The 24,681-nt window shown below is 37.6% G+C and overlaps 1 protein-coding gene across 3 annotated transcripts in view; it reads right to left on the reverse strand.

Moving 5' to 3' along the window:
* The window catches only part of SPIDR (scaffold protein involved in DNA repair), a 389,382-nt gene that overhangs the window by 104,604 nt on the left and 260,097 nt on the right, over positions 1-24,681 (reverse strand). For all 3 annotated transcript variants that reach the window (XM_028518735.2, XM_036031020.1, XM_036031021.1), the window contains exons 9-10: positions 13,592-13,787; positions 11,809-12,059 (exon numbers count right to left, since the gene is read on the reverse strand). In XM_028518735.2, the coding sequence (XP_028374536.1) occupies positions 11,809-12,059; positions 13,592-13,787 (447 nt within the window). The remainder of the gene's footprint in view (positions 1-11,808; positions 12,060-13,591; positions 13,788-24,681) is intronic.

A 24,681-nucleotide genomic window follows, 5' to 3' on the forward strand; every position in this document is an offset into this window, starting at 1 on the left:
TAAAGGTGGGGGGAGTAAGATATATTTCCTCAGCCTCTTTTCAGTCAAGTTCCATTTTCTAGATCTCTCTGCATACCCATTAAAGAACAGTAAGTGTTAGATCTGTAATTCCATGGCTGTGATATTGTTTTACCCCTCACAATAAGTCAGAATATGAACAGGAGGAATGGCAAAGAATATAAAAAATCTGTGTTCAGTTAGTAGGATTACCAGTAGTAAGGCAGGAATGAGGAGAAAATAGCGTCAAAGGACCATGGGAAATCCCAAGGGCCACCAACAGCTGTTTTAGAGAGGAAATGAGCAAAAGAGCAGGGAGACTGAGATTAAAGGGCTTAATATTTAAGGCTCATGAGTATAGAACGAATGATTAAAAGCTGATATGGATTCATTGAGAAAGCAAGGGTAAATGGGCTGTGGCATTATTTATGAGGATATATTAAAAATTGATGCTCTGCTCTTATAATATCTTTTGCATCAAAATAAACATATTCAAATCACTGGAAAAGAGTGATTCCATCTTCTTTACAACATGAAGAAAAGAAACTTCAAAAATAAAGTATGAGTAAAAATAATGAATGACCTTTTGAAAATGGGATACTAAGGAGATCAATCAAAATCTTTCCACAGACTCTGCCCTGGCTGATGTGGCTCAATGGATTGAGCACAGATGTATGAACTAAAGGTTCACTGGTTCAATTCCCAGTCAGGGCACATGCCTGGGTAGTGAGCCAGTCTGCGGTAGGGGGCACTCAAGAGGCAACCACACATTGATGTTTCTCTCCCTCTCTTCCCCCTCTTTTTCTCCCTCCCTTCCCCTCTTTTGAAAAATAAATAAAAAATAAATAAAAGAATCCTTCCACAGACACTTGTAGTATCTGGTGGTATGTACCTAGCATGTTTAATATATGAGTATTTCTCTACTAATCCAACACATATAAACACTAATCATCACAAAAGCCTCTAGTCATCACATTCACTACTAGTTCATGTTCCTCATTCTGCTTTAATACTGAGCCACTTTCAACATCAGGAGTCTGGGATGTTTTTAATGCTCCAGACAAAGATAAAAATACACCAGTCACGTTTACCAGCACCATTCAACATTGGACTCAGCATTAGGGCAGTTTTTTGCAAAGTGATTGTTACAGAGAGATTTCTATAACTCCATCATTTAGAAGGCAGTGGCCACATTTCACACATAAATTTACATAAATGTTTGTTTTCTAAAGCAAATGAGTACCAACTCCTTGTTGATGAGTAGGATGAGGGTGAGGGTGACCAATAGCATAGATGTAAGAATCAGTATCATTCAAATTTCCCCTTGAAGCAGACAACAAACTCAATATTAATACAGAATGACAATTTGTAGCTTGATATCTTTTCTTTGCTCAGTTTCTATTATTGTAACAATGTTCTTTATCAGTATTTTACCATTTTTAAGTATTTGCACTTGCTTTTAAAGAGCTAGTGAGCCATTCCTTATTGAGTGTTTATAAATGGGAAGCATTACACTGAACTCTGTACATACATAATCTCATCTAATCCTCATCATAAGCCTGTATTATGGAAAGTATAATAAGTATAATTTTAATTTCACAAATAAAGAAACCTAATTTGCTCCCAAGCCTCTCTGCTTAGTGGTGAAGTTAGCATTTCCCAGAACAGTCTGATTCTAGACCTTCTGCTCTTTCTATTAACAGACTGCCTCTATACCTCAATGCATTCTTAAAAGAAAAATGGTACTTATATTGGAACAAGAGACAGAAATGCCCTCACTGTAGTTTTGTTTAATGGTTGGATATTCTCAATCCCTTATGTATCAACAGAACATTTGCTATTAAACCTGTCCCTCCTGCCTGCCTCCCACTCACTCTTATCTCCCTGGAAGCTAGCTTCCATCCTCACCATTTCCCTGCACCTTCTGTTCCTAAAGCTACCTAGGAACTCCTACTCCTCAGCCATCTACTGCACATGTTTTCAGTCCTGGTTTTATTAGGCTTCTTTGCAGCACCATACTTAGCTGTCCCCTCCCACACATGGAAAACCACCCATCCTGAGTGCCTGCCACAACGCACTTGGGTTTTCTCTGGTGTCACTAGCCTTTCCTCTTCAGTCTCTTCTGTTTGTATCTACTTTTTCCCTAATGTGACCTTGTCTACTCTCCTGGCTGTAGATTGTTAATAGCTATGACAGAACACCTCTCAAAGGGGTTGCAAAGAGGAGCAGGAGGTACCACCTATGAGGAGAGCTGGGGGCATCTGCCTTTCACTCCATGGTCTCTGCTGCCTCTGGAGTTTAATACCACGGACAAATATAACTTATTCAAATTAGCAAGTAAATAAGTGTACATAAAATATACACACTGACCAGTTGTGGGCTGAAACCCCCAAATATTTATCTCCAACTCAAAATCCTTCTCTGAATTGAGATTTGTATAAGCAACATTTTCCTCTGACATCTGTTCTTGGATGTCTCATAGGAATCTCAAACTAAACCACTCCCAACTAAATTCTTAAAAGCTTCCCTCCAATCCTGTTCTCACTCCAATTTTCTCTTATCAGTAAATGGCCCATCAACCCACCACATAATGAAACTGAGGATAATTCTTAATGTTTCCTTCTACCGCATCACACTTACACCCACATCTAGAACATGAAACCTTTTCTGTATTTCCCAGTGGTACCACAGGAGATTCAGAGATTCAGGAGCCTGGGTAGCCTCTTCCTGGGTCTCTCTGCTTCCACTGGGACCCTGTTCCATGTTCCCCACTTCTGAAACCATTTTCTATTCCACAGCTTAAACTGACTCTCCAACAGGTAAACCTTATTTTGAGTCAGTGGGCAACCATGGCAAACACTACAGTTCCTGCATGGCTGTGGCTGGCCCACCTCTCTGGGGTCTCCTGCTAGCCCATGTGTCCTGGCCACAAGGTCTTCTCCCACACCTCTGGGAGTTTTCAGGGGTATTCTTTCTTCCATGTGCAATTCTCTTTCATCTTTTTTACCTAACATTCACTTATCTTTCAAGTGTCATTTTAAATAATACTGCCTTAGAATGTCTACCCTTGAAAACTCTAAACTAAATTTTGTCCCTTTTTCACTGGTCTCACTCATGGTGTTCTACTTTTTCTTACCAGAGCACTTATCACAATTTATAATCATAAATGTATTTGTTTTTAATTGTTTTGTGTGGGATTCCATGAGTGGCAAGGATAATATCTGGTTTTGTTAACCACTGTAGACCTAGAACCTGGCCCAGGACAAGGGTGGAGGTTTTTTCTTAGTGAAAAGGAGGAAGAAATAAAAGATAAGAGACTAAAAGAGGAGCCAAAAGATTTAAAAAGTGACTAAAATATCAAGGTATAGAAAAAGGAAAATGTGCTTCCTGAGTTCAGCTCAATGAATTTCCAGTAAACTATAATTCAAGATAAGTATGAAACTGTTAAATGAAGGTTCTGTCCTTCTAGCTTTTTGTCCAAATATATGAACACTGAGCAAGTTCTGCGTCCTTACAAAAGATGAACTTTCCCATTACAAATATTTCTGCAGTAACAGACAAGAAAGATCATGCATCTCTAAGGGATGAAATTAAATTATTTGTTTCTAAATTAAGTGTCTCAAGGAGATAGGAAATAAATGTTTCAAAAAGGGAGAATGAAAGGGAGTGTTTAATGACAATCCTTGTGGACAGAGAGCAAAGTAATATGGTCTAGATCAGTGATTTTCAACCAGTGTGCTGCAAGAATATTTAAAACATGTATTACCTGATATTTAGTCAGGGGATCTGAACTCTTTTCCCTAAGATTGTCAATAAAAACAACAACAGCCAACACAACAATAGTCACCTGGTATGAATGAACCAAAATTATACCTATTTTTTTGTTAGATTGATAAAAATTTTATTTTTTGGCATGCTGCAGAATTTTAGCAATTTATTTATGTGTGCCATAAGATGAACAAAACTGAAACTCACTGGTCTAGATTTTCTGTTCTGCCATGAGGTAGGGATTCACTAGGAAATTCACATACTTTTTCTTTGCCTCACTTTCCTCCACTATAAATTATGCCCAAGACCAATGTGCCCTTGCTGCTAAAAAAGCCTATGGTTTTATCAGTCATGCATTCATATAATATTCATTCAACATGCAGTGGATCTAGGTAAAGTTGTTTTGGTGCTCTGAATCCTTGATCTAGCTTAATGGTTATGGGGTATCTTCCAGACTGGCTTTCTGTTACCTTTGATTTTAATGACTTATAAAATCTAAGTTAGTTTTGGTTACTGTGACTTACAATACCTTGAGAAACCTGGTAGGATAGTTTCCTTTAATAGCTTGAGTTAAAAGAAGTGACCTTCAACAATGGACAGGGCACTCTTACACCTTGTATTTCTGAAATCTTAGAGTATATTTTTTTATAATGTTTCACAGCTCAGACGACACGAGCCTTTTGACTGAATTTATCTGACCCGGTTCAGGACCAGCTGGCTTCAAATATGTTTCCTTTAATTTCAAAATTAACAAAAATTATGCTGTCTGTCATCAAAAGATAAGCTCTTACTGATCTTTTCTTACAGAAAAGGGATACTGCTGGAGCATGGGGAACAGGTTGAGATTGACACCTACAACCAAGGTTCTAAATGAAGTTAAACATAAAACTCATCACAGTATTTCATCAGAAATCATCTGGACTGGTTTGTGCAGGGAAGGGAAATTAGTATGGCAAAAAGAATACACCATAACACAGAGTTGTTTAGGTTTTCACAGACCTTAACTTCTTCTGACATAGTAATTTCTGACACTTGGTAGAAAACACATAATGATTGACATTGTGGTTCATTTCACTGACAGTTACAAAGATCTTTGGGGTAAAGCAGATTATGACAAGAGAGGAAACTTAGAGCTACTTTCAGTGGTAAGAGGTCAACGTGAAATTTCTCTTCTGTGTCTGCTGCACTCATGCCTCTGGACAAGATGAACTCAAATGTGTTACACAGGGGGTTACCCAAATTTATCTACGATCAAGAAGTTATGGGTAGAAATTGCAAGCAGAAAAGAAAAGGATCTTGCAAGGTATATGCTAAGACTTCTAATAATGTTTTCTCTCATGTACATATTACACGTGTATGTATAAAAAAGTCTACATTAAAAACATATTGTTAAATAATTCTCCAAGGCTGTTAATTTAATGTTTTTCTTTATATACATATTAGCAAAGAATAACTAGAGAGTTAAGCATTTTCCTTCTATATTAATTTGATTTGTAAACTAGCAAATAAAGCCAGAAAATATTATAGATCAGTTATACAATAGGACTTTGTGTAGCCAGAAGCCATCTCTGAAGCCTTGTCCTCAAACCCAAGGCTAAATGCAATGGCCCTCTGTCCAAAAGTTCATTTTCTTGTACTGTCCAATTAATTCTCCCCATGGCTGAACACTTTCACTTCTCTGCTGACCCAGGATGACTTAACCCCTGAGTCAGCCTTAATCTAGACACAGCTTGGTTCTAACTCAATTTTCCTCATTTTTGACATCAATATTCTCCACAACCTTGTCATTTTGGGGTTCTATTATCTCATTATATTTTTCTGTTTGTCCACCTATATAACTGCAAGTAAGAACCTCTCTGAAGTTCAGTTTCTGAATCTGTAAAAGGGACTCTAGATTCAGCATTATACACTTTGGTGTGTACTACAAGAAACATACCATGCAGAATGCATTTCATTATAATCTGAATAACTAAATGTTTTCTTGTTTTTGAAGTTTATGCCCAGCCTTCTTTCAATCCGCCACAAGCATAGTCCCAGTGTGTGTTCTAAGGTACAAATCAAAAGCCTTCATAATGTGAACCTCCAGCAGCAACTCACCAGATGTTAGCTTCCAACTTGCTCAACCAGTAAAACAAGTACCACTGAAGGAGCTGGAGGGACAACCTTTGAGGTGCAGGTTGTTTGTGATTACTCACAAGGAAGCAACCTTATTGTCAGTTTTATCTCTCCTCATCACTATGACTCAGTTCCTGCTGTCCCCATCTCCTCAGAGTATGTGCTCTATGTGCTGGTCTGGGAAAGCTTTACCAAGATTTTTACTGCCTAGCTTACTCAGTATTACCTTCTCCAAAACCTAATACTGGACATATACCATAAAAAGCAAAGCAAATCAAAACCTATGTATAATATAGTACTGCCCCAGGTAATTCTATTTAGACTTACCACAGATTTAAGTCAAAGACTACAAGACTTTGTTTACACAGTTCAAGTCTTAGTAAAAACTTTAAAACTGGTATCATGGATTTCACATATATGCATATTTCAAATGAAACAAAAATAAAGTTATTCTATAACCCGAGGAAATATTCTCTAACTTCACACCTAAAGGAGACTTTTAGAAATTCATATTACTTCAGATCAAGTACCAACCACTTGAAAAGGATTCATAATTAACATAGAAGTGTTTCCTGTTGCTCCTTCTGAAGCATCAGAAGGTACCGTTAAAATAGACTGATTAGAGATCCATGATGGTAGCAGATTAGTTGGAAGCTACACTGACCAACTCCTAGGACTAAACTAGAATTACAACTAAATTATAGAACAGTCATCTTGAATAACCAATTGAAGACTAGCTGAAGAAAAGTGTTATAACAAAAGGATTTGCAGAAAAAGCCACATCAAGATAGGTAGGAAGGGTAGAGATGCAAAGAGGGCTGGCCTGGCTCCTATAGACAGTGGCTGAGGTTCCAGAGGGATATCTCAGCTGCAAAGATTCCCCCTGAGACGACTGGGGTCTAAACCCCAAGCCAGGTTTCCCAGCCCAGAGCACCAGAGGCAGGAAGAGGGGCCCACATAACATTAGCTGTGAAAAGAAGTGGGGATTTGTTGGCTAGGGAGAGATGGAGTACACTAGAGACACAGGCATACTCTTAAAGGGCCAATGCACAAAATTTTGTTCACAGCCACTCACCTCGGGCTCCAGCAGAGGGAGGAGGAGCAGACTAGAGTTGTGTGAGGAGAGTCTGGAGTTACAGACTCTGGGGAGAAAGCTGAAGGGACACCTGCCAGGATCCCTGTGCTAAGTCATTCTCTGACACCTCAGACACCATCTTCTTTAGGTGGAACACTGCCCTCTCTGTGGCATCAGCCTGGGGGAATGCAATAGCCCCACCCCTCTGGACTCTCTCTTGCCCCACCCTGTGATTACACCCTGCTGAGGAATATAGCCAGAGGCTCTTTCAATGACTGAATCTAATGGGTAGCTGGTAGGCAGAGGCAGGTGGAGGCAGAACTCATTGGGGTGCCTTGGGAATTTCTTGGGTCTGTCCCTGTGCCAGGTGCTGGTAGAAGCTGGTCTTGGTGTACAGCTTGGCCCTTCTTGCATGTACCCAGGCCCAGCAGAGGCAGCCACAGGCAGTGTCTTACATTGGCCCACACCAGAGTCCCTCCTAAGAGGCCCAGAACCAACATATCCAGTGTTGGCTTCATACATCAGTGCAGGTTCCAATAAGTTTCAGAGGCAGCATGTCAAAAAGATCTCAGCAGGCAGAAAACTCTGCTGAGGTGAGTTCTGCTTCATGTGGTCAGCATCTGCACATCAGTTTGCATGCTGTGGCTGGGGCTGAGCTTCAGAGTCAGCCAGCCTAAGAGTCTATCTCATGCACAGACAGGCCAATAGCAATCATGACTTAATTATAACAAGAGGGCCCACATAACCTATGCAAGGGACATTGCTGGAGGACGCAGCTCAGGAGATAAAGGTGACTGCACCAATGGATCCCAGAGGATACCTACTGCATATAGCTACTCCGGGAGACTGGGAATCATGAAAGATCTATCTAATACATAGAAACAAACACAAAGAAGCAGCCAAAATGGCGAGACAAAGAAAAAGGCCCTAAATGAAAGAACAGGGGACATCTCTAGTGAATGAACTAAATTAATGAAATGGAGGCAAGATACAGAGTTCAAAGTAATGGTTCTAATGATGTCCAACTGCATGAAAAAGGACAAAGAAACAATAAAAAAGAACCAATCAGAAATGAAGAATACAATATCTGAAATGACATTGGAAGGAATAAACAGTAGGTTAGATTAGGCAGAGGATCAAATCAGCAATTTGGAAGACAAGATAGAAAAAAACACCCAAACAGAGAAAAAAATTATTTTAGAAATGAGAATAGTTTAGGGGACCTTTGGGACAAATCGAAGCTTAACAAAATCCACATCATGGCAGGGGGGTAACAGAAGGAGGAGAGAGAGAGCAAAGGATTGAGAACCTATTTGAAGAAATAATGACTGAAAAATTCCCTAACTTGGTGAAGGAAAGAAAAATACAAGTCCAGGAATTGTACAAAGTCCTAAAAAAGATGGACTCAAAGAGGCCTACATGAAGACACATCATAATTAAAATGGCAAATTTTAAAGACAAAAAAATTCAAAAGAACCTATGCACCCCAATGTGCATAGCGGCACAATTTACAATAGCCAAGTGGTGGAAGTAATCTAGGTGCCCATCAGTAAATGCATGGATCAAAAAATTATGGTACATTTACACAATGGAATACCTCGAGGCAGAAAGCAAGAAGGAGCTCCCATCCTTTGTGACAGCATGGATGGATCTGGAGAGCATTATGCTAAGTAAAATGAGCCAGGCAGTGAAAGACAAATACCATACGATCTCACCTATAAGCGGAACCTAATCAAGAAAACAAACAAACAAGCAAAATATAACCAGAGACACTGAAATTAAGAACAATATGACAATAACCAGAGGGGAGGTTGGAGGGGATAATAGATGGGAAAATGGGGAAGGCTTGTCAGGAACATATATAAAGGACCCGTGGACTAAGCTAAAGGGGGTTAGGATCAAGGGTAGGAGGTGGAGATGGCTGGGGTGGGGGGCATGGTGGGGAGAAAATGGAGACAACTGTACATGAACAACAATAAAAAATGTGAAAATTAAAAAAAAAAACCTCTTAAAGTCACAAGAGAAAGACAGTTACCCACAAGGTAGTTCCCATAAAACTGTCAGGTAATTTCTCAACAGAAACATTTCAGGCCAGAAGAGACTGGCATGAAATAGTGATGAAAAGCAAAGACTTGCAACCAAGACTGCTTTGCCCAGGAAGCTTATCATTGAAAATTAAAGAAGAAATAAAGAGCTTCCCAGCTTCCCAAACAATAAAAGACTAAGGAAGTTTGTTACTACCAAACCCCTATTGCAAGAAATGTTAAAATGATCTGCTTTAAGAAGAAAAAAAACACAGAGGAACATAGTTAAAAGAATAATATGGCACTAAATATGTACCTATCAATAATCACTTTAATATAAATGGCTTAAATGCTCCAATCAAAAGAAAAGGTAAATGAATAAGAAAACGTGACCCATATATATGCTGTCAAGAAGAGAGTCAATTCAAAAGAAAGATCACACAGACTAAAAGTAAAGAGATGCAAAGAGATATTTCATGAAAGGGGAAAGAAGAAAACAACTTGGAGTAGCAGTATTTAGACAAAATAGACTTTAAAACAAAGGCTATAGTAAGATACAAAGAAGGGTTCCACATAATAATAAAGAAACAGTCCAACAACATGATATAACCCTTCTAAACATAATGCACTAAACATAAGAGCATCTAAATAACCCTGGCTGGTGTGGCTCAGTGGATTGAGTGTGGGCTACGAACCAAAGGGTCGCTGGTTCAATTCCCAGTCAGGGCACATGCCTGGGTTGCAGGCCAGGTCCCCAGTGGAGGTCACGTGAGAGGCAACCACACATTGATGTTTCTCTCCCTCTCTTTCTCTCTTTCTCCCCCCCTTAAATAAATAAGTAAAAAGTTTTTAAACAAGAGCACCTAAATATATAAAGCGAATCTTGATGGACATAAATGAAGAGATCAACAGAAATAGTAGGGAATTTTAACACCCCATTTAGATCGATGGACAGATCTTCCAGGCAGAAAATTAACAAAGAAATGATGGCCTTAAATGACACACTAGAATAGATAGATTAAATTGATACCTTCAGGGCATTTCACCCCAAAGCAACAGAATATACATTCTTTTCAAGTGCGCATGGAACACTTTCTAGGATAGACCACAAAACAAGTCTCAGTAATATTTATGGAGATTGAAATCATATCAAGTATCTTTTCTGCCCATAATGGTATGAGACCAGAAATCATTCACCAGACAAACCTGAAAAACACACAGACATGGAGGATAAATAACATGTTATTAAGCAATGAATGGATTAACCATGAGATCAAGAAAGAAGCCAAAAGATATCTTGAAACAAATGTAAATAAGAACACAACATCCTAAAATCTATGGGCCAGTGGAAGTAGTTTTAAGAGGGAAATTCATAGCATTACGGGCATATCTCAATAAACTAGAAAAATCTCAAACTGTCTAACTTTACAGTTAAAGGAACCTGAAAAGGAACAACAAACAAAGCCCAAAGTAAGTAGGATGAGGGAAATAAAAAACAGAGCAGAAACAAAGAAAATAGAGTCTAATAAAGATTAAAAAATCAATAAAACCAAGAGCTGGTTCTTTTAAAAGATAAAAAAAGTTGACAAACATTTAATCAGACTCATTAAAAAAAAAGAGTGGAACCAAATAAATAAAATCAGAAATGAAAAGAAGAGAAATAACCACTGGCACCAAAGAAATATTGTAAAAAAAAAACCATACTAAGAACTATATGTCAACAAATTAGACAATCTGAACACAGTGGATAAATTCCTAGAAACACACAATTTTCCAAAACTGAATCAGGAACAATCAGATAATCTGAATAGACAGATTATAACAGGTGAAATTGAAGCAGTAATCAAAAACTCCCCCCCCAAAAAAAGTCCTGGAGTAGATGAATTCACAGATGAATTTTACCAAACATTCAAAAAAGAACTAACACCTTCCTTCTCAACCTTCTAAAAATTCAACAGAAGGGAAGCCTCCCAAGCTCATTTTATAAGGCCAGGTAAAGACACTACAAAAAAGGGAAATTACAGGCCAGTATCCATAATGAACATAGATATATAAATCTTCAACAAAATCTTAGCAAACTGGACCTAGCAACACATTAAACAGATCACACACCATCATCAAGGGGGATTTGTTTTGGGGATGCAAGGCTGGTATAATATCCGCAAATCAATAAACATGATACAGCACGTAAACCAAATGAAGGATAAAAATTACATGATCATATTAACAGATGCAGAAAAAGCATTTGATAAAATCTAGCACCATTTATGATAAAAACTTTCAGCAAAGTAGGAACCAAGGGAACATATATTAACATAATAAAGGCCATATATGACAAACCCACACCCAACATTATACTCAATGGGCAAAAACTACAAGCATTTTCTTTATGATTAGAAACAAGACAGAAATTTCCATTTTTACCAATCTTATTCAACATGGTACTGGAAGTTCTAGCCACAGCAATCAGACAAAAGAAGAAATAAAAGGCATCCAAATTAGAAAGGAAGAAATAAAACAGTAATTATTTGCAGATGACATGAGACTATATGTAGAGAACCCTAAAGATTCTACCAAAATACTAACAACACAGATAAATGTAATGAATTACATTATTTTAGTAGGACTTTTGATGTAGACAGAATCCTTTGTCACACCGTGGTCCCAAATTTTGATGCAAGAAACAAACAAAAACAACTGATGTACATGGTGAATGCAGTCAAGAAATTGTTCCTGAAAGAGCCTCTCCTTTCTCTACTTAACCCTAGGCCTGCATTTACTGCGTTAACTCTAGGCTCTGAACCCCCATGCCTGTGTTTTGTCACTCACCGAACTTTCGGTGGGTCTGAGATGAGGGAAGCAGCTGAGGTACCTCCTGGCTGACACCTGCAGGGAAGAGAGTAAACTCTCTGCACCACCACTGGGACTCTAACTCCTGACCATGTGGCAGCTCCTTGGCTTTCTACAGTATCCAGGAGAGAATCTGTCAGGGATACTTGGGACAGAAAGTGCTGTTTTGCTTCTTCATGCCTGTGGGTCCAGTCCGTCCTCATGGTGGCAAGATTACTACTACTTATAACCTGGCCAAGACATGAAAAGGGAATAATTTCAGTGTGGCTTATGACAGTACACTATGTACAAATAATGATATTCTTAGATAATCCTCTGATGTACATGCAGAGCACTAAATGAAAAATAAATATAAAACACAAATCTATAAAAAAACAAGGACCTCCATGTCTACCAGGAAATAGTACTGCCAAGGTGAGCAAGGAGAGCCAGAGTAACATGAAAATGACAAAGAGTTTCTTATCAATGGAAAAAAGACCATACAAAAAGACCATTTGAAAACATGTAGAAAGTCCTGTTACTAAACTACCTCACGGTAATTTAGAAAACTTTTCTCTTATGAGGTAACAATCCCAACAGGACAAACTTAAAAACAATATAAAAGAATGACTAGCATTTAGTATCATTAAGTACTTGTTATGTGCATGTTCACGTAGCATCATGACAATCATTTATAATAATGTTAAATATCATAATAAGAAAACATCACCTCTAGAGTGATTTCTCTATTTCAGGAACTTTTCTTTATATATTGGCCTTACTTAACAAATATATTTAACTTTACAACAAACCAAGGAGGTAGATTATATCATTATCACCACTTTATAGATAATAATATTGAGACACAGAAAAATTAAATATCTTGCCCAAAGTCACCTAGAAGCAAGTGGCTGAGGCAGGACTGAACCAGAACACCTGGTTTCAAAGTCCATATTCTTAACCACTATGTTACCCTGTGGCTTCATCATCGCTGCTGGTGAAAACATATCTCATGAATTTGAAGCAATAATATATTTTGAGCCATGTTTTAAATCAGGTACAATTAAACTGGTTAGAAAGCCCTCCTTTTCACATAATTCCCTCCAGACACTCTTTTAATAATTAAAGGGAGATTCTGCTTGATTACACGTATACAAAACAGGATGAAAGTTTGTTTGCTTTCCTGTCTTTCTTATGTTCCCTCATGCTGACAGTTAGTCTCAGCATTCCATTCAGTGCTGATTCAGGTAACTTGGTGACCTAAGGCAGGTGCACTGGGAGCCACAGACCTCAGAGGGGTCCCAAGAGTGCACTTTGTGCCCATTGCAAGTGAAATTTAGTGGTTCTCTAAGTCCATCTTGGCAGATGGTCATGAGTCAGGGCCAGTAAAATTCCAAAAATACATCTTGAGTTTATAATCTCAAGTTTATACAGCTCTTTTTACTCCAAGGGATAGATATTGTGAAAAAAAATGTAATCTTTTTAATAATAAAAGGTGGCTTAAACAACATTCTTAGACAATTACAAGAACAGGAAAATGAACACTCATATATTTTAATGGGTTAGAATAAAGATTAAAATACATCATTAAAAAGATGAAATACTATAAAAATACCATAATACTGAACTGAACCATAATTTCTTCAGACATAATAACAAATACTCTTGCCTATATATTTGCTGAATACTTGAAGGAAGACCAAAGGTAAACATCTTCATTTATAACCCATTCAAATCCAACATTATTACAAAGAATAAAATGTCTAAGCCAATGAAAGTTTACCTGGCTTTCAGGTGAATTATTTGTTAGACAATTAAATCTAAACATCTGGGCCAAAGTGATGTTTCTTCTTGGAAGGGGTGTGTTCCAACCATGTACTTCATGTGTTGTTTTCGAATCTTCTTTGGCAACAATTTTCTGACAAAAGTAAGTATTCAGAATAACAGGGCAACTTCCACTGGGGATAATAAGCTTTTGCCTGGAAGGGGATAAAAAAATACAAGAGTTTATTTGTGAAGCTGGATTCCCCTCATGTTCTTGCTAAATCAGGAAAACAAAGAGCAATGACTTGTCTGCTGTGGGCAGGTGAAATCAAGCCAGCCCAGTGAATGACAGATGCCCTCACATGGTCAATAGTGATTGTCAATGGATCCATTTTTACTTTTCCATTGAAACTTCTGTGTCAAGAGAGGGGCTAATAAAAGAAGGCCATCTAAGTGTCTGGGCTTGAGCTCCCTCAGGTCCTCCTACTTTGGTAAATGATGTCTTAGGGTGCCTCAAGGAGAAATGCAGGGAGTGAGCAAAGATCATCAACAGGTTCAAAGAATTACCCATTAAAATAAATGTTATTTACATGTAAAACCACCATACATTCTGACAGCTCTAATCTTTCAAATAATTTGATATCAAATGCCTAAGGAATGTTTACAGATGGACCACAGGCACTGAAATGCCTCATATTTAAGTAGAAAAGTAGTCTGGGAATATCAGACATATTTTCCTGGTCCCTCTGAGGCATTTGATTTGAGAAGACTAACACTCATGCCTCAAAACAAGTAGTGTTGCTTAACATTAAGAAAAAAGATTCTAACTTCCATTTCTGAGAAGATGGACTAGATATACTTTCTCCTATTTCTCTCATTAAGTACAACTGAAGTGCCTGACATTATATATAAACTAAATATAAGAAGACACACTGTAAGGTGGAGAGAAGGCGGCAGACCAGCTAGGACCTAAGGTCCTTGAGACTTAAGGAACAAAAGTAGTGAATGCCTGGGTTTCCTCTTTGCCTCTTATATCCAGATTTGGAACTGAAGAACCTGAAAACCTGGAAACAGTAATGGGTATAGACCAAAATAAAAAGCCCCTACAAAAGCTTATTCTCTTCAACCACAGGACTAGGGAAGGGGCAGTCTAGTGAGATAGAAAACTTAGAAAATACCTGTTCTATCCTAGGTTAATATTGCAGAAAAACTGTTACCCACCTTCACATACAACAGCAAAGAGTGAATGACTTCCACTAACATCAGGTCATGAGGAGTCTCTACAGTCCAGCTGGGGTGGTGTGAAACAGGCAGAATAGGGTGTTTGGGGCTTTCATCTCTGAGCTTGTAGTGAGTGTCCCCATATACACACCATGACAGTGGAGACCACCTGGGGGGCCTGCAATTCCACCGCTACCCGACATTAGTAATCCTCTGGCACAGAGTGAGAACAGGTGTAGCAGAATGTCAGGACTTTCACCACTGTTCAGCGTTACTAGGCCACCTTGACTCTCCAACCTTCCTCCAGTGTCAGTGGAAGCCGAGTGGGGAGCAGCAACAAAGCACTTTCCAAGCCAGAGTGATGTCAGTCAAAGTCTAGCAGGAAGCTGGAACTCACACTCACCCAGGAGTAACAAAAAGTTCCCTCCCCCTTAGGTGTCAGTGGAGGTCAAGTGGGAAGTCTGAACTTCTACCTCCATGTGGCAGTAACAAGCTCCACTGCCAACTCTCCTCTCAGAGCAGTGTCAGATAAAGTCACGTACATAGGCTTAAATAAGATCCAAAGTCTCATGTCATAATACCCAAAATGTACTTGCTGCCATAGAAAAAATCACTTGTTATACTGAGAACCAGGAAAAAAGTCTTAACTTGAATAAAAAAAGACAATTAATAAATCACAATGCTGAGATGACAGATGTTAGATTTATCTGACAAAGATTCTATAGCAGCTATTATAAACATGCTTCAATGAACAATTAGAAATGTAAACAAGGCAGAAAACTAGAGGGTCCCAGCAAACAAATATATACCTTGGGCAAAGAAATATTTTTAATGGAAATTTCAGAACTAAGAAATACAGTAACAAAAATAAAAAGCCTCAGTGGATGGGTTCGATAGTAGAATGGAGGGACAGAGAAAAGAATCAGTATCTTGAAGATAAAATAATGGGCATTAGCCAGTATGAACAAAGAAAACACAGACTGAAAAAACCATGAACAGAACTTCAAGATCTATGGGAAGAAATATAAGTGGAAAATATAGGCGAGTACGATAGGCTTTTATATTTCTGTTGACTTTTCAAAAATTTTTTTGGTTTGAAGCAAAACTGTAACACTGATATGGTTCTAAATGTATTCACAGGAAATATTTAAGACAATTATATTATAAATTAGGACAGTAAAGGGACGTAAGAAGATTTCTACACAAACTGGCAAAATGTTGACCTAGTAGACTGTGATAGGTTCTACATGTAAAATGTAATGCCTAGAGAAACCAATAAAATAGCTATAAAAAGAGACACATACAAAAACATAGGTGTGTCAAAATGAAATTCTAAAAAATGTTCAAGTAAACCACATGAAGCTAGCAAAAAGAAAACAGAAAGAAACAGAACACAAAGAAAACAAAAAATAAAAAGGTAGATTTAGTTATAACATATCAATAATTGTATTAAGTGTAAATGGTTTATTTTTTGTAGGTGCTCAATACATATTTACTTATTTATTTAATTTTTCAAATTATATATTGATTATGCTATTATAGTTGTCCCATTTTCCCTTCATTCGCCTCTACCCTGTATGCCCTCTCCCACCCACATTCCCCCCTTTTGTTCATGTTCATGTGTCTTAAGTTCTTTAGCTTCTATATTTCCCATACTATTCTTGCCCTCCCCCTGTCTATTTTCTACCTACCATCTATGCTACTTACTCCCTGTATCTTTTCTCCCTCTATCCTCCTCCCACTCCCCTGTTGCTAACCCTCCATGTGATCTCCATTTCTGTGTTTCCTCTCCTGTTCTCTTTGTTTACTTACTTTGTTTTTGTTTTTGGTGTGGTTGTTAATAATTGTGTTTGCTGTCATTTTACTGTACATGTTTTTAATCTTCTTTTTCTTAAGATAGGTCCCTTTAACATTTCATATAATAAGGGGTTGGTGATGATGAACTCCTTTAACTTGACCTTATCTGAGAAGCACGTTATCTGCCCTTCCATTCTAAATGATAGCTCTGCTGGATAGAGCAATCTGGGATGTGGGTCCTTGCCTTTCATACTTCTTTCCAGCCCCTTCTTGCCTGCAAGGTCTCTTTTGAGAAATCAGCTCACAGTCTGATGGGAACTCCCTTGTAGGTAACTGTCTCCTTTTCTCTTGCTGCTTCTAGGATTCTCCCCTTCATTTTTATCTTGGCTAGTGTAATTATGATGTGCCTTGGTGTGTTCTTCCTTGGGTCCAACCTCTTTGGGATTCTCTGAGCTTCCTGGACTTCCTAGAAGTCTATTTCCTTGGCCAGATTGGGGAAGTTCTTCATTATTTGTTCAAATAAGTTTTCCACTTGTTGTTCTTCCTCTTCCCCTTCTGGTACCCCTATAATTCGGATGTTGGAACATTTAAAGATGTCCTGGAGGTTCCTAAGCCTTTCCTCATTTTTTTTGAATTCTTGTTTCTTCATTCTTTTCTGATTGTATGTTTGTTTGTTTTTTTCATTCTGGTCTACTCCATTGATTTGAGACCCAGTTTTCTTCCCATTACTATTGGTTCCCTGTACATTTTCCTTCTTTCACTTAGTGTAGCCTTCACTTTTTCATCTAATTTGCAACCAAATTCAACCAATTCTGTGAGCATCCTGATCACCAGTTCTTTGAACTGTGCATCTGATAGGCTGGCTATCTCCTTATCACTTAGTTGTATTTGCTCTGGAGCTTTGATCTGTTCTTCCTTTTGAGCCATTTTTTTTATCTTGATGTGCCTATTACATATGAGGGGTGGAGCCTTAGGTGTTCACCAGGCCGGGGCAACCCAGTTGCTGTGTTTTGATGCTGTATGTGGGGTGAGGAGTCAGAGAGGGAACAACGGTGCTTTCCCCACTCTCTTGTGAGATTTCAGTCCCTTCCATCGCTTCCCCCAAGCAAATGGGCCCTTCTGGTGCTGATTCCCAGGTGGATAGGCTTGTGTATGTTCTAGGACCCTGTGGGTCTCTCTAACGAACTCTCCTGTGAGGCTGGGAGTCTCTCCAAGCACCTCAAATCCCCCAGGTGTTTTCAATCGTTGTTTTGAGGCTTTATTTCCCTTTGCTGGAGCCCTGGGTTGCATGGTCTGTCTTGCTCCCCAGTTTCACCTGGTTTATTTACATGTAAAGGTAGGACTGCCTGCCTGGTCAGCACGCTGCGCCGCCCTGTTCCACAATCACCACCTCTCTGGGTCTGCCCGCTGCCACCCCACACCTGGGGTCTGCCAGCCACTGCCTACATGCCCAGGGTCCACCTGCTGCCATATTGTGCACCTGGGGGTGTTGCGCACAAGGGGTCAGTCAGCTGCTGCCTTGCGTGCTGAGGTCCAAAAGCCACCGCTTTTTTTACGATGACCCCCTCCGCCTGTCCTCAGACGCCACCCCTCCTACTTGTCTGGATGAATGTGTCTATTTTAACGCCTTGGTTGTCGGACTCCCATACAGTTCGATTTTCTGTCAGTTCTGGTTGTTATTTTGTTTCTAAATTGTTGTTGTCCTTATTTTGGTTGTACGAGGAGGCACAGTGTGTCTACCTATGCCTCCATCTTGGCCAGAAGTTGTAAATGGTTTAAATGGTTTTAATCAGCAATTAAAAGACTGATTGGCATAGTGGATTATAAAACAAGATCTATCCAAGTGCCATCTATAAGAAATTCACTCTAAACATAAAGATATAGGTAGGATGAAAGATACAAATAGGATGAAAGTATAGGAAAAATAGATCATGTAAACATTTATACAAATACAGTGGAGAAGGAATACTAATACCACATGAAGCAGGATTCAGAGCCAAGACAATTATCAGAGACAGAGAGGGACATTAACTAATGATGGAAAGGTCAGTCCACCGAGATGACATAGCAATCTTAAATGTATGTACACCAAAACACACAGATTCAAAACATTTGAAGCAAAATTAATGAAAGTGGAAGTATAAACCAAAAAATCCACAATTAAAGTTGTAGACTACAACACCCCTCTCTCAATATTTTATACAACTAGACAAAATATGAGCATATGACATGATTGCTCATGTAGAAAATTGTAAGGAATCAACAACATAATGCCTAAAACTAATACATGAGTTCAACAAGGTAATAACAAAACACAAGTCAAATGTATTTCCATATACTCTCAATGAACATGTGAACACCAAAACTAAAAGTCTAAATCATTTATAATTGCAAAAAACCAAAAAACTTTTGCTATAAATCTAACACAACATGCATATGACTTCCATGCTAAAGCTACAAAATGCTGATGAAATAAATCAAAGATCTTAACAGAGAGACATACAATATCTATTGATTGAAAGACTCAATGTCATAAAGATGCCAATTTTCCCCAAATGAATACAAAGATTTAAAGTAATTCTATCAAAACCCCAGCAAGATTTTCTGCAGATATGCATAAGCTTATATGAGACATCAGCAAGATGGAAAAATAGGAGGTCTCTGCTCTCATTCCACCATACCAACAATAATCTGGCAGTCATCCTTGGCCTAACATGTTTTTGTGGGAGCATGGGACTCAGGCAGAAGATTGTACAACCCTGGTGGAGCCTAAGATTGAAAGGGCCATTTTGAGAATGCAGGCACATGCCTAGGTGGCAGATATGCCAACTCTGATACTGGCTATAGACTTTGAAACCAGTTTCATCCCCTTTAAACTGGGCTGCAAGCCCCATTTAACCTTGGTCCTGCCACCAGCACCATCTGACAGGGGACCTAGGAGGAGCCACACCCCCTTGTTGCTTAAGTAACAGTCCTGCTGACCTCAATTCCAGCTGTAGATCCTAAATCAGTCCATGGCCCTGTTCCAGCCAGGTTTGCAAACCATATTCTGATAAGGAATAAATATCCAAAATATATAAGGACTACAATTCAATAGCAAAACCTCCTAAATAACCTGATTAAAAAACAGGCAGAGGGTCTGAATGGACATACTTCCAAAAAAGACATACAAATGGCCAACAGGTATATGAAAATGTGCTCCACACCTAATCATCTGGGAAATACAAATCAAAACCATAGTGAGATATTACCTCACAGTTGTTACAAAGGCTATTACAAAAAAGATAAGAAATAAATGTTTTTGAGGTGTGAAGAAAAGGGAAGCCTTGTACACTTTTTATGTGAATACAAACTGGTGCAGTACAGACCTTCACCAACAAATTTAAAACACAACTACACAGGATCCAGTAATCCCACTTCTGAGTATATATCCAAAAGAAATAAAATCAGCATTTCAAAGAGATCTGCATTCCCACATTCACTGCAATATTAATCACAATGGCCAAGAAAAGGAATCAACCTCTGTTGACAAATGAATGGGTAAAGAAAATGGTACATACACACTCGCAAAATGAAATATTATTTAGCCATAAAAAGAAAGTAATCGTGCTATTTGCAATAGCATGGAAATTCATGGATGAACCTAGAAGACATTATGCTAAGTGAAATAAACCTGACACAGAAAGATAAATACTATCTAATCTCACTTATATGTGGAATCTACAAAAGTTGAACTAGAAGCAGAGAGTAGCGCTGCAGTTGTCAGGGGCTTTAGGTGAGGAAAATGGGGAGATGTTTGTTAAATGATATAAACTTTCAGTTATTAAATGAGTAAGTTCTGAAAATCTAATGTACAGCATGGTGACTATAGTTAATAATACTATATTGCACAGGTGGACTTTGCTAAGAGAGTAGATTTTAAGTGTTCTCACCACACACACAAAAAGGTAACTATGTATGGTGAGAGATGTGTCAAATACATATAATTTTTACTTACCAATTACACCTTACTACTAAAGCTATAAAAATTAAATATGTAAATGTAAACTATGAAGCCATAAAACTTCTAGGAAAATAGAAAATCTTCAGTATCCGCACGTAGCAAAGAATACTTAAATGTAAGATTAAAAATTTTACCCATAAAAGAAAAAACTGATAAACTGGACTTTGTCAAAACTAAAAAAAAATGTGCTATGAAAAAGTCCCTGTTAAGAGGATGAAAGGCAAAATATACAGGGAAAATATTTGCAAACCACATATACAAAAGTGGACTAGGATCTACAATATATTAAAGAACTCTGAAGACTGAAAAAGAAATGAACAATCCAAATTAGAACAGGGACAACAGTTATGAACAATCACTGAAGATAGATAAGAATGGCAAATGAGCACATGAAAAAATGTTCAACATCATTAGGCATTAAGAAAATACACATTAAAACCACAATGAGGTGCCTCTACACCACCAAAATAACTAAAACAGAATATGGTAACACCTCCAAATACTGGTGAGGATGTAGAGAAACTGGGTTGCTCACTGGTGAGAAATGCAGAGCAACTGTGGAGAAGTTTGCCAGTTAAAAAAAGACACAACTAAACATGTAATCCACTGAACTCCTAGGCATTTACCCCAGAAAGATACAAACTTATGTTTATACAAAAACCTACATAGGAATGTTCACAGAAGCTTTATTCATAATACCCCTGAATTAGAAACAACCTAAACATCATCACTGAGTGAACAGCTGAAAAAGCTGTTGAATTCACACCACACAGTCTAGTCAACAATAAAAAAGGAATGAGCTACTAATACACACAACAATGTGGATTAATCTCTAGGGAATCATGCTGAGTGAAAAAAATCCCCAACTATCTCTAAAGAAATGAAGAACATATTAGTTGCCAGAGTTTAAGGATAGGAGGAAAGAGGGGAAGAGAATGAAGTTGATACACTTATAAAAGTGCAACACAAGTGATCCTGTGTTGACAGAATTATTTTGCTTCTTGACCTTGTCAATGTTAATTCCCTGGTTGTGATATTGCACTGTAATTTTACAAGATGTTGAAGTTGGCACTGGGAGAAACTGGCTAAAAAGGATACAAATGACCTCTCTATAGCATTTCTTACATGGAAAACCATGATTACCTCAAAATAAAAAGGTTCATTAAAAATATGAGTTCTGTAATATCATTCATTCTAAACAAAAAATCCCCCAACATAACCATGGTTAATTTAAACTTGTGGCCGTTCAAAGAATTTCCTCTATTTTTTAAAAAACACCTAATATAGTAACAATATGATCAATATCTAATTTCTGTCCAAATTATCAGTCTTATCTATGTAAACATAAATTTCAGCTTTATGCAAAATTTATTATGTAAATTTTCCTACTCAAAGGTAAAGTGCTGAATATGACTTCATATAGTATTGGGCTGGCCAAAAGTCCATTTAGTTTTTTTCTGTAAAATAAAAGACATGATTTTCACTTTCACCAGTAATTTTATTGATTTGGACATTTTGAGTATGTCAGCTATATTCTTCTATTGACTTCTAGTGGTTAGAGGCCAGGGGTGCTGCTAAACAACTTCCAATGCAAAAGACAGCAAAGAATTATTTGGCCAAATGTTAACAGTACCAAGACATTTTGCAAACTACTTTTGACATATTTGATCAGTCATAGCACCTGCTCTATCTATACACTGCACAAAGCTTTTTTTTTGTATTTCAGTTGCATTTTTACCTTGCTTGAAATAATAAGAATATGCTGAAAATGTTGCACATTTTCTTCCATCTTCAATATTAAAATGGCTATACAAAAGTCCGACAATTTTAATAAGTTTTTTTAAAACTCAAACTGATATCACAGCTGTCACAATACATTCTAATGAAATTGTTTCCAATGAAGTTAAAGACAACTAAGCACTACTAAAGCCATCACAGGAAAAAAACAAATGAACCTTTTTGGCCAACTCAATATGTTCTAGGCTCAATTTACCTCTCTAACGTGTACACCATGTAATTATAGTAAAGCTTGTAATCCCATATCATTCTATTTCAAGAACTAGGCCCACATTTTCTACAAGACTGTAGTTTATCCTAATCTAGATACATTCCTTAGTGTCTAGCATACTTCTACACAGTCTATTTAAGTTTGGAATGTTAATATTTTAAGCCTATAGACTATAGATATGGTTACCCAGAAAAATAAAAGAAATGTGAGAATAGACAGAATAAGAGAATAGAGGGAAAGACAAAGGGAGAAAGCAAGAAAAGGCTGTAAGAAAATAAGAGTGTAGGGTTGGGGCATAGTGTTTATTACTGTCTGGGTACAACAGTAAATATGCTTCACACAGCCAGGTGGATGAAAGATGTCATAAACTTCCAGCTTTTCCATTCAAGTTAATTTAAAAATATATAATAATTCAGTATTATTATAATAACTAAATTAAGGAGAAAAAGGCATTAGATAAAAATTTTGTTGTATATTTAAAACTTTTCAGTTTACAGGTAAACATACCAATATTAGAACTATGTTCTGTCCAATATAAAGTCTTGTTTAAGGCCATTAAGGTTAAACTGAATTGAAAACAGAGTAACTCCAACTAAGTGAACACTTAATTTAGCCTTCTTGGCCATTAAAACACCACCCAACTAACCAACCAAACAAACAAACAAATGAACAAACAAACAAACAAAACACTACAACTTTCAAAGCTATTCTAATGATTAGCTTTTATTTAAATAAAAAAAGTGATTTATTTCAACCCTCTATTCTATTTAGCTCAAGTAAAAACAAAAGGATATTTTCTTTACTTAATATACCCACTCTCTTAAAAAGAGGGTTAACTCACTGACTGTAATAGCTCTAAATGTTCTTTGCCTCCCAGGCAGGGCCACTTTGCTAATTACAAGCAATTAATCTGCAAAGGGCCATAATTTACACACACAAGCAAACTCAAAAGGGGGCTATTTTTCTGAACTCTCTTTATCTTTTTAAAAGACTTTATTTTATTTATCTTTGAAAATAAGGGAGGCAGAAAAAGGGAGCGAAACATCAATATGAGAGAGAAAATTTGATCCATTGCCCCTCAAGCACACCCTAACCAGGGATTGAACCTGCAACCCAGGCATGTGCCATAATTGGGACTGAACCAGCGACCTTTGCTTCACAGAACAACACTCAACCAACTGAGCCACACGGTCCGGGGTTCTGATCTCTTTTAGATAAAGTGAACAAACCCATGCTAGATGCAGGATTATTCCATCAAAATAAATAATAACCATTAATATAGTTATCCTACTCTACTTGCAACTATATTAGGTAAATGTACAAATATACTCACAATTTCAAGCATTACACTCTTAGTGTTTTTGCTCACTTTCTTCTCATTTTTTCTCTTATTTACAGGCATATTTGAAGCACCTTTTAAAGTACTTCAAATCTTTCATTTATCTGTTATTAAGTATTTTTATTAATACTCCGTATTCTGTTTGCCAACATCCATTTCTTATGTTTTTTAAAATATTCAACTCCATTTTACATAAAAATATTCAAAACGTATTCTTGATAACAAATTAACTTTGAAATATAGGAATTCGTAGTAATCTGACAAAGATGGTTGACCTGGCAGGAACTTTTTTATTTACTTATTTTTAATTTTTATAACTAGAAACAAGTCTTTATTAAGTAACTTTTAGTATCAGAAAAATAAAACTCTTATAATTCCCTTTACAGCAAATGTATAGTATCAATGCTTTGGCCCTATTAAATTAAAAGCCCTTTAGGACTTCCAGCCAAGATGGAGGAATAAGTAGACACACTTTAGCTTCCTTGTACAACCGAAAGAAGGATAACAATCAACTTAAAAACAAAAAACAAGCATAACTGCCAGAAAATCAAACTGTCTGGAAGCCCAACAACCAAGCAGTTAAAGAAGAAACATTCATCCAGACCAGCAGGAGGGGCAGAGACTGGCAGCTGGGGCAGACTAGATATGCCACAAGACGGTGGCTGGGCAGATCAGGAGGGCAAGCGGCAGCTGGCAGACCAGGCAGTCCCATGTTCGCAGTGAGGATAAACTGGGAGGAAA

Source organism: Phyllostomus discolor, chromosome 7 (genome assembly GCF_004126475.2).
Source record: "Phyllostomus discolor isolate MPI-MPIP mPhyDis1 chromosome 7, mPhyDis1.pri.v3, whole genome shotgun sequence".
Classification (NCBI taxonomy): domain Eukaryota; kingdom Metazoa; phylum Chordata; class Mammalia; order Chiroptera; family Phyllostomidae; genus Phyllostomus; species Phyllostomus discolor.